The sequence below is a fragment of the Heterodontus francisci genome, chromosome 33 (genome assembly GCF_036365525.1).
Source record: "Heterodontus francisci isolate sHetFra1 chromosome 33, sHetFra1.hap1, whole genome shotgun sequence".
NCBI lineage: Eukaryota > Metazoa > Chordata > Chondrichthyes > Heterodontiformes > Heterodontidae > Heterodontus > Heterodontus francisci.
The window spans coordinates 18,288,186-18,304,965 of record NC_090403.1 but is presented as its reverse complement, the minus strand read 5'-3'; the positions used below and the strand labels follow the sequence as shown (position 1 = coordinate 18,304,965).

The window sequence follows — 16,780 nt, the reverse complement described above, 5'->3', positions numbered from 1 at the left end:
TCTGTTTTTATTTTTCTGAGAGTGCTATGCCTCGTGCAGAGAGTTGAGGTAAAACTGGTAGAGGAGGAGTTCAGTACAAGCAGGGCATTAATGTTAGTAACAGATTGCCTTATTCTCTTACACACAGATAAATGCCTCCCTGGAGGAACAGGAATTTGTGGAAGCTTGGGCCAAGAAAGCAAAGGAATTGTTTGACAACATCAAGGACAATTTCAATGACACGAGCTTGACGAAAATCATCAATCAGATTAATATCCTGGGCCCTGCTAACCTCTTACCCGATGAGAGAAAGAAGGTAAATTCTTTGTATTATCGGAACAACCTGTCACCCCAGGACCACCACTGCCTTCACCAAGGCCACCACTTTAACTCTTCGTCTTCTCGCTGGCCTTCCTAAGGAGGTCACGAACCTCCCCAAGGCAGCTTCAAGACCAACTGGAGGCAATGTTGCGAATGGTCTGGTTTTGTCAAAAGTCTAGCCAGAGGGAGTTTGTGTTGAGGCCCAAAGACAATTGCTTCATAAGAACAGGAGGAGGCCATTCAGCCCCTTGATCCTGTTCTGCCATTCAAACAGATCATGGTTGATCTGCATCTCAACTACATTTAACCTTCTTTGCTTCATATCGTTTATTACGATAAAGGTACTTTATAAATGTATATTATTGATGTTGATACCATTACCTCACAAAATCTATCGATCTTAGTCTTAAAAATCTGATTGCCCCTCAGCATCATTAGCCTTTGAGGAAGTGGCAAATCCAAAGTTTTCCCACCCTTTGTGTGAACAAGTGCTTCCTGATTATCCTGGAGCATCTCGTCAGAGGCATCACTTCTCTGTAGCTACCCTATCAATTCTTTGTTAAATTTTAAACACATCACACATCAGAACGCACCCCGACACCCCTCACTCCAACACCCCCTCACTCCGACACCCCTCACTCCAACACCCCCTCACTCCGACACCCCTCACTCCAACACCCCCTCACTCTGACACTCCTCACTCTGATACCCCCTCACTCTGACACCCCTCACTCTGATACCCCCTCACTCCGACACCCCTCACTCCAACACCCCCTCACTCCGACACACCTCACTCTGATACCCCCTCACTCCGACACCCCTCACTCTGATACCCCCTCACTCCGACACCCCTCACTCCAACACCCCCTCACTCTGACACCCCTCACTCTGATACCCCATCACTCCGACACCCCTCACTCTGATACCCCCTCACTCCGACACCCCTCACTCCAACACCCCCTCACACCAACACCCCTCACTCTGATACCCCCTCACTCTGACACCCCTCACTCCGACACCCCTTCACTCCGACACCCCTCACTCTGATACCCCCTCACTCCGACACCCCTCACTCCGACACCCCCTCACTCCGACACCCCTCACTCTGATACCCCCTCACTCCAACACCCCCTCACTCCGAGACCCCTCACTCTGATACCCCCTCACTCCAACACCCCCTCACTCCGACACCCCTCACTCTGATACCCCCTCACTCCAACACCCCCTCACTCCGACACCCCTCACTCTGATACCCCCTCACTCCAACACCCCCTCACTCCGACACCCCTCACTCTGATATCCCCTCACTCCAACACCCCCTCACTCCGACACCCCTCACTCTGATACCCCCTCACTCCAACACCCCCTCACTCTGATACTTGCTCACTCTGATACCCCCCAAAACTCTGACATCCCCTTCACTCCAACACCCCTCACTCTGATACCCCCTCACTCTGATACCCCTTCACTCCAACACCCCCTCACTCTGATACCCCTCACTCCGACACCCCCTCACTCCGATACCCCCTCACTCCGATACCCCCTCACTCTGATACCCCCCGCACTCCGACATCCCCTCACTCCGACACCCCCTCACTCTGACACCCCCTCACTCTGATACCCCCTCACTCTGATACCCCCTCACTCCGACATCCCCTCACTCTGACACCCCCTCACTTCGACACCCCCTCACTCCGACACCCCTCACTCTGATACCCCCTCACTCCGACATCCCCTCACTCTGACACCCCCTCACTTCGACACCCCCTCACTCCGACACCCCTCACTCTGATACACCCTCACTCCGACATCCCCTCACTCTGACACCCCTCACTCTGATACCCCATCACTCCGACACCCCTCACTCTGATACACCCTCACTCCGACACCCCTCACTCCAACACCCCCTCACTCCAACACCCCCTCAATCCGACAACCCTCACTCCAACACCCCCTCACTCCAACACCCCTCACTCTGATACCCCCTCACTCCGACACCCCTCACTCCAACACCCCTTCACTCCGACACCCCTCACTCTGATATCCCCTCACTCCGACACCCCTCACTCCAACACCCCCTCACTCCGACACCCCTCACTCTGATACCCCCTCACTCCAACACCCCCTCACTCCGACACCCCTCACTCTGATACCCCCTCACTCCAACACCCCCTCACTCCGACACCCCTCACTCTGATACCCCCTCACTCCAACACCCTCTCACTCTGATACTTGCTCACTCTGATACCCCCCAAAACTCTGACATCCCCTTCACTCCAACACCCCTCACTCTGATACCCCCTCACTCTGATACCCCTTCACTCCAACACCCCCTCACTCTGATACCCCTCACTCCGACACCCCCTCACTCCGATACCCCCTCACTCCGATACCCCCTCACTCTGATACCCCCCGCACTCCGACATCCCCTCACTCCGACACCCCCTCACTCTGACAACCCCTCACTCTGATACCCCCTCACTCTGATACCCCCTCACTCCGACATCCCCTCACTCTGACACCCCCTCACTTCGACACCCCCTCACTCCGACACATAATCACTTTTACACCCCCTCCCTCTGACCCCTCCCTCGCTCTGACTCCCCCTTGCTCTAACACCCCCCTCACTCTGAAACCCCCCTCTCTCTGAGCCCCCCCTCACTCTGACATCCCCTCACTCTGATAACCCTCACTCTGATACCCCCTCACTCCGACATCCCCTCACTCTGACACCCCCTCACTTCGACACCCCCTCACTCCGACACATAATCACATTTACACCCCCTCCCTCTGACCCCTCCCTCGCTCTGACTCCCCCTTGCTCTAACACCCCCCTCACTCTTAAACCCCCCTCTCTCTGAGCCCCCCCTCGCTCTGACACCCCCCCACACTCTGACATCCCCCCTCACTCTGACACCCCCCTCACTCTGATACCCCCTCACTCTGACACCCCCTCACTCCGACACGCTCTCACTCCGATACCCCCTCACTCCAACAACCCCTCACTCCGACACCCCCTCACTCCGACAACCCCTCACTCCGACAAACCCCTCACTCCTACATGCCCCCTCATTCTGACATCCCCTCATTCTGACACCCCCTCGCTCTGACACCCCCCTCACTCTGACACCCTCCCTCGCTCTGACACCCCCCCTCTCTCTGACACCCTCCCTCGCTCTGACAACCCCCCCTTGCTCTGACACCCCCCTCACTCTGATACCCCCTCACTCTGATACCCCCTCACTCCGACATCCCCTCACTCTGACACACCCTCACTTCGACACCCCCTCACTCCGACACTCACTCACTCCGATACCCCCTCATTCTGACACACCCCTCGCTCTGACATCCCCCTCACTCTGACACCCCCTCACTCTGATACCCCCTCACTCTCACACCCCCTCACTCTGATACCCCCTCACTCTGACACCCCCTCACTCTGATACCCCCTCACTCTGAAAGCCCCTCACTCTGACACCCCCTCACTCTGACACCCCCTCACTTCGACACCCCCTCACTTCGACACCCCCTCACTCCGACACTCACTCACTCCGATACCCCCTCATTCTGACACACCCCTCGCTCTGACAACCCCCCTCACTCTGACACCCCCTCACTCTGATACCCCCTCACTCTAATACCCCCTCACTCTGACACCCCCTCACTCTGACACCCCCTCACTCTAATAACCCCTCACTCTGACACCCCCTCACTCTGATACCCCCTCACTCTGATAGCCCCTCACTCCGACATCCCCTCACTCTGATACCCCCTCACTCCGACATCCCCTCACTCTGACACCCCCTCAGTTCGACACCCCCTCACTCTGACACCCCCTCACTCTGATACCCCCTCACTCTAATACCCCTCACTCTGATACCCCCTCACTCAGATACCCCCCAAAACTCTGACATCCCCTTCACTCCAACACCCCTCACTCTAATACCCCCTCACTCTGATACCCCTTCACTCCAACACCCCCTCACTCTGATACCCCTCACTCCGACTCCCCCTCACTCCGACACCCCCTCACTCCGATACCCCCTCACTCTGATACCCCCGCACTCCGACATCCCCTCACTCCGACACCCCCTCACTCTGACACCCCCTCACTCTGACACCCCCTCACTCCGACATCCCCTCACTCTGACACCCCCTTACTTCGACACCCTCTCACTCCGACACTCCCTCACTCCGATACCCCCTCATTCTGACACACCCCTCGCTCTGACAACCCCCCCTCGCTCTGACACCCCCTCACTCTGATACCCCCTCACTCTAATACCCCTCACTCTGATACACCTCACTCCGACACCCCCTCACTCTGATACCCCTCACTCCGACACCCCCTCACTCTGATACCCTCACTCTGCCACCCCCTCACTCCGAAACCCCCTCACTCTTGATAACCCCTCACTCCGACAACCTCTCACTCCGACACCCCGTCACTCCGACACCCCCTCATTCTGACAGCCCCTCACTCTGACAACCCCCCCTCGCTCTGACACCCCCCTCACTCTGAAAGCCCCCTCACTCTGACACCCTCCCTCGCTCTGACACCCCCCCTCTCTCTGACACCCTCCCTCGCTCTGCCAACCCCCCCTTGCTCTGACACCCCCCTCACTCTCACACCCCCTCACTCTGAACCCCCCCTCAGTCTGAGCCTCCCCTCGCTCTGACACCCCCCCTCACTCTGACACCCTGCTCTGACACCCCCTCACTCTGAACCCCCCTCACTCTGAGCCCCCCCTCGCTCTGACACCCCCCAACTCTGACAACCCCCTCACTCTGACACCCCCATCACTCTGACTCCATTGCTCTGACACCCCCCTCTGTCTGACACCCCGCCTTTCTCCGACACCCCCCCTCATTCTGCCACGCCCTCATTCTGACACCCCACCTCGCTCCGACTCCCGCCACTTGCTCTGACAACTTCCCTCACTCTGGCACTGCCCTCGCTCTAACACCCCTCACTCTGCGTTTTTGAAATTTTTGAACTTGCAGCACAGTTGGAGGCCATTCAGCCTGTCATGCCTGTGCTGGCTCTTTATAAGAATGGTTGTGTTTAGACCCACATCTCCGCTCTTTGTCTTTAACACTGCAAGTTCCTCATCTTCAAGGACCTACCCAGCTCCCTTTTAAAATTATTTATCCATTCAGCTTCCACCACTTTTTTAAGTTGAGCTTTCCAGATCCTGACAACTCTGAGTGAAAAGAAAATTCTCCTCATCTCCCGTCTCGATCTTTTGCCAATGATTTTGAATCTATGGCTTGTGTTTATTGACCCACACACTGGGGAGAATAATTTTTCTTCATCTACTGTCCCAAAATCTCTCATCATCTTTAAAACCTCTATCTGGTCAACCCTTAACCTTCTCTGTTCCAAGGAGAACAGTCCGAACTTTTCCAAAATGTCCTCATAACTGAATTCCCTCATCCCTGATCACATCTCCATATAAACCTCCTCTGTACCTTTTGTAATGTCTCTACATCTTTGCTGAAGTGTGGAGCCCAGAATTGTCCACATGGACTTGATGGGCCGAATGGCCTCTTTCTGTGCCATTATAACTGTGACTGATACTCCAGCTGAGGCCCAAACAGTGAGTTATATTGTGAGTTGGATCTCTCTGTTTTTATACTGTATTCCTCTGTTTATCAATCCTAGTAACCCATATGCTTGTTAACCACCTTAACAACTTGCCCTGTCATGTTTAAGGATTTGTGTATATGGACACCGAGCTCTCTGGGTTTGTCTGCACTTTGGAAAATCCTGCCATTTCTAGTATCCTGTCTTTCCATGTTAATCCTCCCAAAGTGCATCACTTCACACTTCTCCACATTGAACTCCATCTGACAAACTCCTGCCCATTTCCCAATCCTGTCTCTGTCATCCTGAAGCTTGTAACTATCCTCATCGCAGTCTATTACTTTGGCAAGATTGTGTCATCTGTAAACTTTCTAACCTTTGGACACTGCAATTAGTAGCTCCCTTGCTGAGTGGAGGGGCACTTTCCAGCTTCTATGTATTATCTGTTTGTCATGTGTGATCACACCTAGAAATGGCCAGAACGGCAATTAGAAATAAGGAAGGACTAAAGGAGAATCCAGCAAAATAACTGGTTTATTTAACAAGGACCTTCTGTTTACTGGGCCACGGATGTATTTTCTTCTTTCCTTCTGCAAACTTTGGAACGGTATAAAGACCCACTTGATGATTGGCAGTTAGAGACCAGGTCCCAGTTCTGGAGCCGCCCTCTGCTTCAGAATGAGTGAATCGGTACCTGCTTTGACCTGCTAGCTGTTTTAAGACTCTTTTGGTAACTTGATTTACTTTGTTAAATATCAGCAATCCTGATGTGTGGCACAGACCGTGAGTGCTGTACCACGCAATCTAAGTGTGGCACACTGGCCAATAAGAGCAGCAGGAGAGAGGCAAAAAACATCTAATAACACAATCCGTGGATCACATTTGTGCAGTAAATATAAAGCTGGAATTGATAGGAATAATTAATTAGGCATCACATTGTCCAAATTAATGTTAGTGACACAGTGCAGGCGTAGTGCCTGAACTGGGAGATTGAACAAAACACAACAACTTATATTTATATTTATATAGCACCATTAGCAGAATAAAATAAAAAGTGCTTCACAGGAGCATTATAAAACAAAATATGCCACCGAGACGCATAAGGAGATACAAGGTCAGATAAACAAAAGTTTGGTCAAAGAGGTAGGATTTAAGAATTGTCTTAAAGGGGGAAGGCGAGTTAGAGAGGGAGAGAGTTCCAGAGCTTGGAGCCTAGGCAGCTGAACGCACGGCTGGCAGTGTTGGAGCGATTAAAATCGGGGATGCTAAAAAGACCAAAACAAAACAGAATTAGAGGAACGCAGATATGTCAGAGAGTTGTGGGGCTGGAGAAGATTACAGATAGGGAAGGGCAAGGCCATGGAGGGATTTGAAAACAAGGTTGAGAACTTTAAAACCAAGATCTTACTTGGCCGGGAGCCAATATAGATCAGCGAGCACAGGGGTGATAGGGGAATTGAACAGGGTGCAAGTTGGGACACACGCAGCAGAGTTTTGGATGACCTCAAGTTTACGGAGGAAAGAATGTGAGAGTCCAGCCAGGAGTGCGTTGGAATAGTCAAGTCTAGAGGTAACAGTGGGATGGATGAGGGTTTCAGCAGCAGATGAGCTGAGAGAGGGGCGAAATCGGGTGATGTTATGAAGGTGGAAATAGGCGATCTTAGTGATGCCTCGAATATGAGGTCAGAAGCTCATCTTGGGGTCAAATGTGGCACCAAAGTTGTGAACAGTCTGGTTTAGTCTCAGACTGTTGCCAGGGAGAGGGATGGAGACAGTTGCTAGGGAACAGGTTCTGAAACGGGGACCGAAAACAATGGCTTCAGTTGTCACAATGTTTAACTGGAGGAAATTTCTGCTCATCCAGTACTGAATGTCGGATAAGCAGTCTGATAATTTTGCAACAGTGGAGGGGTTGAGAGAGGCAATGCTGAGTTCGAGCTGAGTGTCGTGGGCATATATGTGATAATTAACACGGTGCTTTCGGATGGTGTCATGAGCGCAGCATGTAGATGAGAACCAGGAGAGAGTCAAGGATAGATCCTTGGGGGACACCAGAGGTAACGGTGTGGGAGTGGGAAGAGAAGCCATTGCAGGTGATTCTCTGGATATGATTAGATAGGAAAAAATAAACAGGTGAGGGCAGTCCCACACAGCTGAACAACAGTGGAGAGGTGTTGGAGGAGGATGGTGTGGTCAACCGTGTCAAAGGGTGCAGACAGGTCGAGAAGGAAAGGGAGGGAATATTTACCTTTATCACAATCACATCGAATGTCATTTGTGACCTTGATAAGAGCTGTCCGGGGATCCGAGGTGGAACACTGGTGGGTAGGGGGGAGCAGTTGAGTGTTCAGGGCGGGATGTGGGGGGGTGGGGGGTAGCGGGGTCAAACCTATCTGATTGGTCTGGGGGTGGTGGGAAGGGGTAAAGTTTAAAGTTTATGAACTTTGGCGGGGGAAGGTCAGGAACACAAGGTAAGTGTTTCGGGGGTGGGGGAGAGGGCAAGTAATGAATTTTATGGTCATAGCGGGGGGGGGGGAAGAGGGTCAGGACCACTTTATTTAATTTTTTCAAGTCATTTTTATTTAAATATTTAAATTACATGGAAGGGCTCAAAGCCCTTGAAAAATGGCATCCATGCCTGCGTAAAGGCTGCTGATGTCATTGCCGGGGACAGACCGCCCGCCCCTTCCACGTCATCGGGGGTGGGGCGCGGTCTGCCCAGGCCATTTAAATGAGCCACTGTGTCTAATATCGCGGCGGCTCTGCAAGATGCAGTCTGCGCTGGAGGACTGCCATAGTTTAGACGGCAGACATGTAAAGTGCAGCCCAAAGAGTCTGCAAAGGGATATAGATAGGTTAAGTGAGTGGTCAAAAATTTGGTAGATGGAGTATAATGTGGGCAAATGTGAGGTTGTCCACTTTTGTTGGAAGAATAGAAAAGCAAAATATTTAAATGGAGAGAGACTACAGAATGCTGCAGTACAGAGGGATCTGGGTGTCCTCGTGCATGAAACTCAAAGGGTTAGCATGCAGGTACAGCAGGTAATTAGCAAGGCAAATAGAATATTGGTCTTGATTGCAAGGGGGCTGGAGTATAAAAGACTACATACAGTTTTGTTCCCCTTATTTAAGGAGGGATATACTTGCATTGGAGGCAGTTCAGAGAAGGTTCACTAGGTTGATACATGTGATGAAGGGGTTGTCTCATGAAGAAAGGTTGAGCAGGTTGGGCCGATAGTCATTGGATTTTACAAGAATGAGAAGTGATCTTATTGAAACATATAAGATTCTGAGGGGGTTTGACAGGGTAGATGCTGAGAGGACGCTTCCCTTCGTGGGAAATCTAGAACAGGGGGCACAGTTTCAGAATAAGGACTTGCCCATTTAAGATGGAGATGAGGAGGAATTTCTTCTCTCAGAGGGTCATTAGTGTTTGAAGTTCTCTAGCCCGGCAAGCTGTGGTGGATGGATCATTGAATATATTCAAGGCTGAGATAGACAGTTTCCTGAGCAATAGGTGATCCAAGGGTTATGAGGCACAGGTAGGAAAGTAGAGTTGGGGCCAAGATCAGATTGGCCATGATCTTATTGAATGGCGGAGCAGGCTCGAGGGGCTGTACGGCACACTCCTGCTCCTATTTCTTATAATTCTTACAACACACTGAGGGTCCAGTGCCTGTACTAACGATTTAATAACACACTGAGCATCTAATATTTCTACAACTGTACAGGGCATTGGTGAGACCGCACCTCGAGTACTGCATACAGTTTTGGTCTTCTTATTTGAAGAGGGCTATACTTGCATTGGAGGCAGTTCAGAGAAGGTTCAGTAGGTTGATTCCTGGGATGTCTTATGAGGAAAGGTTGGACAGGTTGGGCTTATACCCATTGGAGTTTAGAAGAAAGAAACATATAAGTTTCTTACTGAAACATATAAGTTTCTGAGGGGACTTCAGAGAGATTTAATAACACACAAAGCATCTAATGGCTATACTGAGAAATTTATTTTCAGTGTAGACCTGGTGCCTCTATTAAGAAATCTATGAACAGAGCCAAGGCCCAGTGCCTATCCTGAGTGATTCAATATCACGGAGCAGAGTTAGGGTTGCCATCCTTGCTAGATTGTCTCCCAGAATTAAAGATAATCTCCGGACACTCGAGAGCACAACCCGGGACTGAAACACATCTAAGTCCTGGCTCACATGCACTCTAAGCATTAAAACCAGGTTATGGATAGACCAGTTTCTGGAGTGCAGAGGATTGTGGGTATTGCACCCACCATTAGTAAAATGATTGGCATGGGGATTGACGTGCTAGTCAATCAATGGCAAGAGTATGTGGGAGATGAAAGGTGGTGGATGAGATCATCTGATGAAACCTCCCAGAATACAGTCCAACCAGAGCGAAGAGAATTTTCATATCCTCGGAATATCCCAAAGCACTTTGTATCTGATTACTTTTCAAGTAATAAGCACTGTTGTTATGTACCAACAGCAAGGTCCCACAAACAGGAAATTAATACATTCTGTTTTTGGTGTAATTTGTTTGAGGGAAGAATATTGGTCGGGACTTCAGGAGAAGTTCTTGTCCTTCTTCAATTCATATCATGCAATCTTTTACATTCCTATAAGCAGCAGACTGGACCACGGTTTAGTATCTCGTCAAAAGGATGGTCCCTCCAACAGCGCTTCATCAGTACTAAACTGGAGGGGCAACCTGGATTACAGGCTGGAGTGGGACTTGAACACACAACCTTCTGACATAGAAGTAAAAATGCTACCCTCTGAGCTAAGCTTACACATAATCACAGCACTTATTAGTAGGTCTCAAGCTTGACCTTTGCCCAGCGTTAACTCAGGAAATGACCTAGAATGCATTGCATCATCATCCCTACAACATGAAAAGACTCCCATCTGTTCCAGGTGGAAGCTTAGTTAACCCAGGAAATGTGTGCTAGCAGGAAAAGTGGTGGAGGCCCAGTATTATAGGCCTCTGACCCTATCTCCTGTCTGTAATTACTGGGAGCTAGCAGACACGTGGCATTGCAGAATGCAAAACCATTTGTTTTACATTTGGCTTCTGGTACATTGCCCTTCACTTGTGAGTTGAAAAGCTCTGACCAACTGTCTTTCTTTTCAGTACAACACCATCTTGAGTGAAATGGACAACATTTACTCCACTGCTAAAGTGTGTCCACCCGACCAACAGGACCTCAGCAAGTGCTGGTCTCTCGAACCTGGTAAGTCATGTGGGGCAAAAAGGTGGACAAAGTAAGGGGCTACAATGCTACAGGGAACACTGAGCAGTCTCACCACTGCCAGCACACACAGCGCCATTGCTCGGGGCAACTCAGATCAGAGGTGTGCTCCTACACATACCTAGTGCAGGCTAATGCACTCTGACCTTGTTTCCATATTATCTGCTTTTATCCATTTTATATGCTTCCATTTTTTAAATGCTGTAATTACAGGGTGGTAATTTGCTGTAACACGTTGGGAAGGACTTTTCAGCAATGGATTGTGGGATATAGGCTGAGTCCATCAGTGCCCCTAATCCCTTTCTTCAGCTTGGAGGGCTGTGCTCACCATAAGCTCCAAGAATGTGGTCCTCGCAACAGTCCAGTGATTCTCCTCCATCCTCCAACACTACAGAGTAGGAGTTATAAACAAAAAAAGGACACCATTGCCTCTTGTCTTATTGGCTGTTAAACGAGCATTGAGGAAACTTTACTCTGTAGCTAATCCTGGGAGGGCAAGAGAGAAAGGTATTAATATGGGAAAAGATAAACAGACCGTGACAGGAAGGGATAGTGATTACAAATCTAAGAGTACATTAGCAGACAAGGCTAGAGGTTACAAAAATAATAAAAGGGCAAAACTAAAGGCTCAGTATCTGAATGCACATAGCATTCGAAACAAAATAGATGAACTGGTAGCTCAAATAGAAATAAATAAATATGATCTGATAGCCATTACAGAGACGTGGCTTCAGGATGACAAAGATTGGGACCTGAATATTGAAGGGGACATGACATTTAGGAAGGATAGGAAACTAGGAAAAGGTGAAGGGGTGGCTCTGTTAATTAATGATGGTATTAGCACATTAGAGAGGGATGACCTAAGTTCAGGAAACCAGAATGCAGAAGTGGTTTGGGTCAACATGAGAAATGATAAAGGCAAGAAGTCACTTGTGCGAGTGGTGTACAGGCCCCCTAATAGTAACCACGCGTAGGACAGGGTATAAAGCAAGAAATAATGGGAGTTTGTCAGAAAGGTACGGCAATAATCATGGGGGATTTTAATCTACATATAGTTTAGTTTAGTTTAGAGATACAGCACTGAAACAGGCCCTTCGGCCCACCGAGTCTGTGCGGACCATCAACCACCCATTTATACTAATCCTACACTAATCCCATATTCCTACCACATCCCCACCTGTCCCTATATATTTCCCTACCACCTACCTATACTAGGGGCAATTTATAATGGCCAATTAACCTATCAACCTGCAAGTCTTTGGCATGTGGGAGGAAACCGGAGCACCCGGAGGAAACCCACGCAGACACAGGGAGAACTTGCAAACTCCGCACAGGCAGTACCCAGAATCGAACCCGGGTCCCTGGAGCTGTGAGGCTGCGGTGCTAACCACTGCGCCACTGTGCCGCCCTAAATTGGAAAAATCAGATAAGCAAAGGTAGCTGAGATGAGGAGTTCACAGAATGTTTTCAGGATAGTTTCTAATAACAGCATGTTCTGGAGCCAACAAGAGAGCAGGCTATACTAAGCCTGGTATTGTGCAATAAGATAGGATTAACTAATGACCTCATCATGATGGTGCCCCTAGGCAGTAGCAATCATAATATGATTGAATTTTACATACAGCTTGAGGGAGAGAAGGGTGGGTCTAAGACAGGTATTTTAAACTTAATTAAGGGCAATTATGAGGGCGTGAAAGCAGAGGTAGCTAAGGTGAACTGGCAAAGTAGGTTAAGGGATAGGTCAAAAGAGATGCAGTGGCAAACATGTAAGGGGATATTAAAGAATACGCAGAATAGATACATTCCAACGAGAAAGAAAAATTTCAAGGGGAGGACCCATCATCCATGGTTAACTAAAACAGTTAAAGATAGTTTCAAACTTAAAGAAAAAGCATATAATTGCACAAAGATAGGTGACAGGTCAGAAGATTGAACAGAATAGAAAAAGCAGCAAAGAACAACTAAAGGATTAATAAGGAGAGAAAAATTAGAATATGAGAGAATGCTTGCGAGAACTGTAAAGACAGATATTAAGAGTTTCTATAGATATTTTAAAAAGAAAAGAGTGAACAAAGTGAATGTTGGTCCTGTAGAAAGTGAGTCTGGGAAATTAATAAGGAAAATAAGGAGATGGCAAATGAATTTAACAGGAATTTTGCATCAGTCTTCACCATAGAGGAAACATAGAAATAACTGTATATCAGGAAATAGAAGGGAGGGAGGAACTCAAGAAAATTACAATCACCAGGGACGTGGTACTGAGCAAATGGTTGGAGCTGCGGGCTGACAAGTCCCCGGGTCCTGATGAACTCCATCCTAGGGTCTTAAAAAAAGTGGCTACTGAGATAGTTGATGCGTTGGTTTTGATTTTCCAAAATTCCCTAGATTCGGGGAAGGTTCCATTAGATTGGAAAATAGCCAATATAACTCCTTTATTCAAAAAGGGAGGGAGACAGAAGGCCAGAAACTACAGGCCAGTTAGCTTAACATCTGTTATAGGGAAAATGTTAGAAGGTATTATTTAGTATGTTATAGCAGGACACTTAGAAAAATTCAAGGTAATCAGGTAGAACCAACATGGTTTTGTGAAAGGGAAATCATGTTTAACCAATTTATTGGAGTTCATTGAAGAAGTAACATGTGCTATGGATGAAGGGGAACCGGTGGGTATACTGTACTTAGACTTCCAGAAGGCATTTGATAATGTGCCACATCAAAGGTTATTGCGGAAAATAAAAGTGCTCATGGTGTAGGGGGTAACATATTGGCATAGATAGAAGATCGGGTAGCTAACAGGAAACAGAGAAGAGGCATAAATGGGTAATTTTTTGGTTGGTAAAATGTAACAAGTGATGTGCCACAGGGATCAGTGCTGGGGCCTCAACTTTTTACAATTTATAGAAATGACTTGGATGAAGGGACCGAAGGTATGGTTGCTAAATTTGCTGACGACACAAAGATGGGTAGGAAAGTAACTTGTGAAGAGGACATAAGGATGCTGCAAAGGGATATAGATAGGTTAAGTGAGTGGGCAAATACCTGGCAAATGGAGTAAAATGTGAGAAAATGTGAAATTGTCCATTTTGGCAGGAAGAATAAAAAAGAAGCATATTATCTAAATGGTGAGAGATTGTAGAGCTCTGAGATGCAGAGGGATCTGGGTGTCCAAGTACATGAATCGCAAAAGGTTAGTATGCAGGTTCAGCAAGTAATTAGGAAAACTAATAGAATGTTATCATTTATTGCAAAGGGAATTGAATACAAAAGTAGAGCAGTTATGCTTCAGCTATAAGGAGACTACATCTGGAGTACTGTGTACAGTATTGGTCTCCTTATTTAAGGAAGGATATAAATGAGTTGGAAGCAGTTCAGAGAAAGTTTACTAGACTAATACCTGGAATGGGTGGGTTGCCTTATGAGGAAAGGTTGGACAGGCTAGGCTTGTATCCAATGGAGATTAGAAGAGTAAGAGGGGATGTGATTGAAACATATAAGATTCTGAGGGGTCTTGACAAGGTGGGTGTGGAAAGGATGTTTCCTCTTGTGGAAGAATCTGTAACTGGAGGTCACTGTCTAAGACAGAGATGAGGAGAAAGTTTTCTCTCAGATGGTCGTGAGTCTTTGGAATTCTCTTCCTCAAAGGCGGTGGAAGCATAGAATATTTTAAAGGCAGAGGTAGATAGATTCTTGATAAGCAAGGGGGTAAAAGGTTATTGGGGATAGGCAGGCATGTGTAGTTGAGCTTACAATCAGATCAGCCATGATCCTATTGAATGGCAGAGCAGGCCTGAGGGGCTGAATGGTCTATTTCTGCTCCTAATTTGTATGTTCGTATGATCATATGAGTGTTTGATGGGACAGTGTAGAGGGAGCTTTACTCTGTATCTAACCCATTTTTTTTTCTCTCTTTTTTTTTTAGAGGGAGTTTTACTCTGTATCTAACCTATGCTGTACCTGCCCTGGGAGTGTTTAATGGGACAGTGTAGAGGGAGCTTTCCTCTGTATCTAACCCATTTTAAAAAAAAATCTTTTTGTACTGGGAGTGTTTGATGGGGACAGTGTAGAGGGAGCTTTCCTCTGTATCTAACCCATTTTTTTTTTATCTTTTTGTACTGGGAGTGTTTGATGGGGACAGTGTAGAGGGAGCTTTACTCTGTATTTAACCCATTTTTTTTTCTTTTTTTTTCTAACCCCGTGCTGTACCTGTCCTGGGAGTGTTTGATGGGACAGTGTAGAGGGAGCTTTACTCCGTATCTAACCCCTTTTTTTTTCTTTTCACAAGGTGACCTTTATACCCCAGGCCCCTTTTATATTTTTCACATCGAGGGGGCCTTTATTCCTCAGGCCCCATTTATGTACATATTTACAGTTTTAAAATAACTTTATTAAAACCAGATAAATAAACAAAAAACTCACATTAAATTGCCATTCTCGGCGTCAACGATGCACTCCAGTCCCTGCGGTGCCCAACGGTCGTGGAAGGCCTCAAGCGTACCGGCGGACACCGCATGCTCCTTCTCCAGGGACACCCGGGCGCGAACGTAACCGCGGAAGAGGGGCAGGCAATCGGGGAGGACGGAACCCCCGACGGCCCGCAACCTGGACCTGTGAATTGCCACCTTGGCCAGGCTCAGGAGCAGACCGACGAGGAGATCCTCCTCCCTACCCAAGCCCCTCTGCACCGGGTGCCCAAAGATCAGGAGCGTGGGACTGAAGTGCAGCCAGAATTTGAGGAGCAGCCCCTTCAGATACTCAAAGAGGGGCTGCAACCTCGCACACTCCGTATAAACGTGGAACACGGACTCGTCCAGGCCGCAGAAAGTACAGGCGGCCTGGGAGTCCGTGAACCTACTTAAAAGTCTATTGCACAGGACTGCTCTGTGCAGCACCCTCCATCCCAGGTCCCCGATGTAAAGGGGGAAGACTCCTGCGTAGAGAGACCTCCATCGGGGTTTCCCCTCGCCGCCAGATGGCAACGCGGACCGCCAGGGCGTGTCCGGCTGGCTGACGAGGGCGAGGAAGTGGATAGAGTGCAGGAGCAGCCCGTATAGGAAACCCCTCCGCGCCGATTGGAATGGCACGGAGGGCATTTCCGAGAGGCGGCTTGGGTTGTGCGGGACCGGCTCCCGAGGAGGGTCTCGGGGCCTGGGTCCGATGAGCAGTTCCGGCCGAGCGGGGGTCAGCTCGGCCGGGATCGTTCCGCACTCCCGAGCCCCCTCGCCACCCGCAGCGAGGGACGTCCCGGGGGTTTCAGCTACTCCTCCGCCCGCCGGACCGTCCCCGGAGTCAGCCGCCCAGACAGCCGTGGCGCTCTGCTCCGCCGGCGGGGGAGCGCCCTGACTGGAGGCGACCATGTTCCAGACTCGGAATAGATCCCGGTAAAAGACAGGCAACTCCCTCAGAGAGGCGTGGCTAACGGACTCCACCGGGAGCTGCCTGTCGTCTTGAAGGCAGTGACACTGGTGGAAAAAATACGTCGCCAGCGCACACCATCTGGGAGGACGCTCGACGTACAAGCATCTCTGCAGGGTCCGAAGGCGGAGAGTCGCAGCCTGGGTGCGGACGCACACCAGCGACTGACCGCCCTCTTCAATCGGGAGACTCAGGACCGCGGCAGAGACCCAGTGTTTCCTCTT

The 16,780-nt window shown here is 49.1% G+C and overlaps 1 protein-coding gene across 1 annotated transcript in view; it reads left to right on the top strand.

Moving 5' to 3' along the window:
• Positions 1-16,780, top strand: part of ace (angiotensin I converting enzyme (peptidyl-dipeptidase A) 1) — a 642,116-nt gene that overhangs the window by 73,854 nt on the left and 551,482 nt on the right. Inside the window, exons 2-3 of the mRNA XM_068013141.1 lie at positions 128-295; positions 11,027-11,126. Of these exons, the coding sequence (XP_067869242.1) occupies positions 128-295; positions 11,027-11,126 (268 nt within the window). The remainder of the gene's footprint in view (positions 1-127; positions 296-11,026; positions 11,127-16,780) is intronic.